Source organism: Temnothorax curvispinosus, unplaced genomic scaffold (assembly GCF_003070985.1).
Source record: "Temnothorax curvispinosus isolate PA1 unplaced genomic scaffold, ASM307098v1 QBEX01014340.1, whole genome shotgun sequence".
Taxonomy (NCBI): domain Eukaryota; kingdom Metazoa; phylum Arthropoda; class Insecta; order Hymenoptera; family Formicidae; genus Temnothorax; species Temnothorax curvispinosus.
This window is the reverse complement of record NW_020224120.1, coordinates 1-1,357: the sequence shown is the minus strand read 5'-3', so window position 1 is coordinate 1,357 and position 1,357 is coordinate 1. Positions and strand designations below refer to the sequence as shown.

Sequence of the window (1,357 nt, the reverse complement as noted above, 5' to 3'; positions counted from 1 at the left end):
TGCAAGTATATGTACATACGGAAAAAAATGTATTGATAGAAATTAATCCACAAACCAGGATACCAAGAACATTCAAGCGTTTTGCTGGATTGATGGGTAAATATGAACAATTGATTTTTAACTATATCACATATGCAGTAGATAGATAAATAGACTTTATTTGATTGCCTATCAAGAGACACGTCTTGACGTCTTGTGCGAAGTCTAAAGATACACAGACTATGTATCTGTACTTAAATTGTCGAGTTAAAAGAGATTATCAGATCTGAATAACATCTAAATCCATTAAGTTCTGAGTAGGCTTAATGGATAGCTTTGAATTATATAACAAAACTGTTTTTATTTTTGTCTATCTATATTTATTTGTGTCTTAGGAGAGCTGATATTGTAATGCAAAGTTCAAAATATAAATATTTTGCATTAATGGGATTATAAGTGGCTTCGGCATAGTATACAATATTCTTTATGCAACACGTGCATGGAAAGTGCTCCATTACGCACGCTACGCGTGCGTGATAGACCACTTTCCAGGCACTTGCAACATAAAATAGGGAGTGTAAGTCGTGTGTAAAGATGAAAATTCCTGGGTCCGGAGTTTACGCACGAGCCGAAGGCGGGAATTTTCATCTTACCTCACTTGTTACACAAATAACTATTTATATTATGTACATACTTTAGTAAAATTATATAAATCTAAGTTGCATAAACCTACATCCAACTATCTCCACAGTAAATTTATTATTAATGCGTTAAATATTTTGTTGCAGTACAACTGTTACACAAATATGGTGTCAGAGCATCTGATGGGCCAATGAAGCTTCTTAAAGTGATTAAGAATCCTGTTACGAATCACTTACCAGTTGGTTGTCGTAAGATATTGATGTCGTTTAACGCGAGCAAAGTACTGAATCCACGAGAACTTGTACCTGCTGAAGATCCCATTGCTATTGTAGTTGGAGCTATGGCGCACGGCCAAGTAAGTTATTAAGATAATACTGTTACTATTGTATTAAAAGCTGTATTACAAATAGTATTCATATTCTTGTTTATTTGTAGGTCAAAACGGATTACATAGAAGATACTTTCTCAATCAGTAATTATCCTCTCTCGGGCGCCGTCGCATGTAGTAAATTATGTACAGCATTTGAAGAAGTTTGGGGAATTGTCTAATAAAGAGCTATGACATATTACATATTTAATTTCGAATTTATATCAATTGCGAGAACACTATTAGAAGGATTTCTAAAAATGGATATACAATGATTCAGTGAACTTCCTATTCTATTTGTACATCTTTTTCTTTTATGTTTTCGTCGAATAAATATTTAATATATACATGTTTTATTAACATGGATAT

General features: G+C 32.9%; 1 protein-coding gene across 1 annotated transcript; it reads left to right on the top strand.

Moving 5' to 3' along the window:
• Nucleotides 1-5: 5 nt before the first annotated feature.
• On the top strand, nt 6-1,190 carry LOC112464622 (ribosomal RNA small subunit methyltransferase NEP1; the record flags this gene model as incomplete). Its single annotated transcript, XM_025031745.1, has 3 exons — nt 6-96; nt 768-976; nt 1,057-1,190. Coding segments are annotated over 3 exons (414 nt in total), but the record flags the coding sequence as incomplete, so codon positions are not given.
• Between the last annotated feature and the right edge of the window lie 167 nt (nt 1,191-1,357).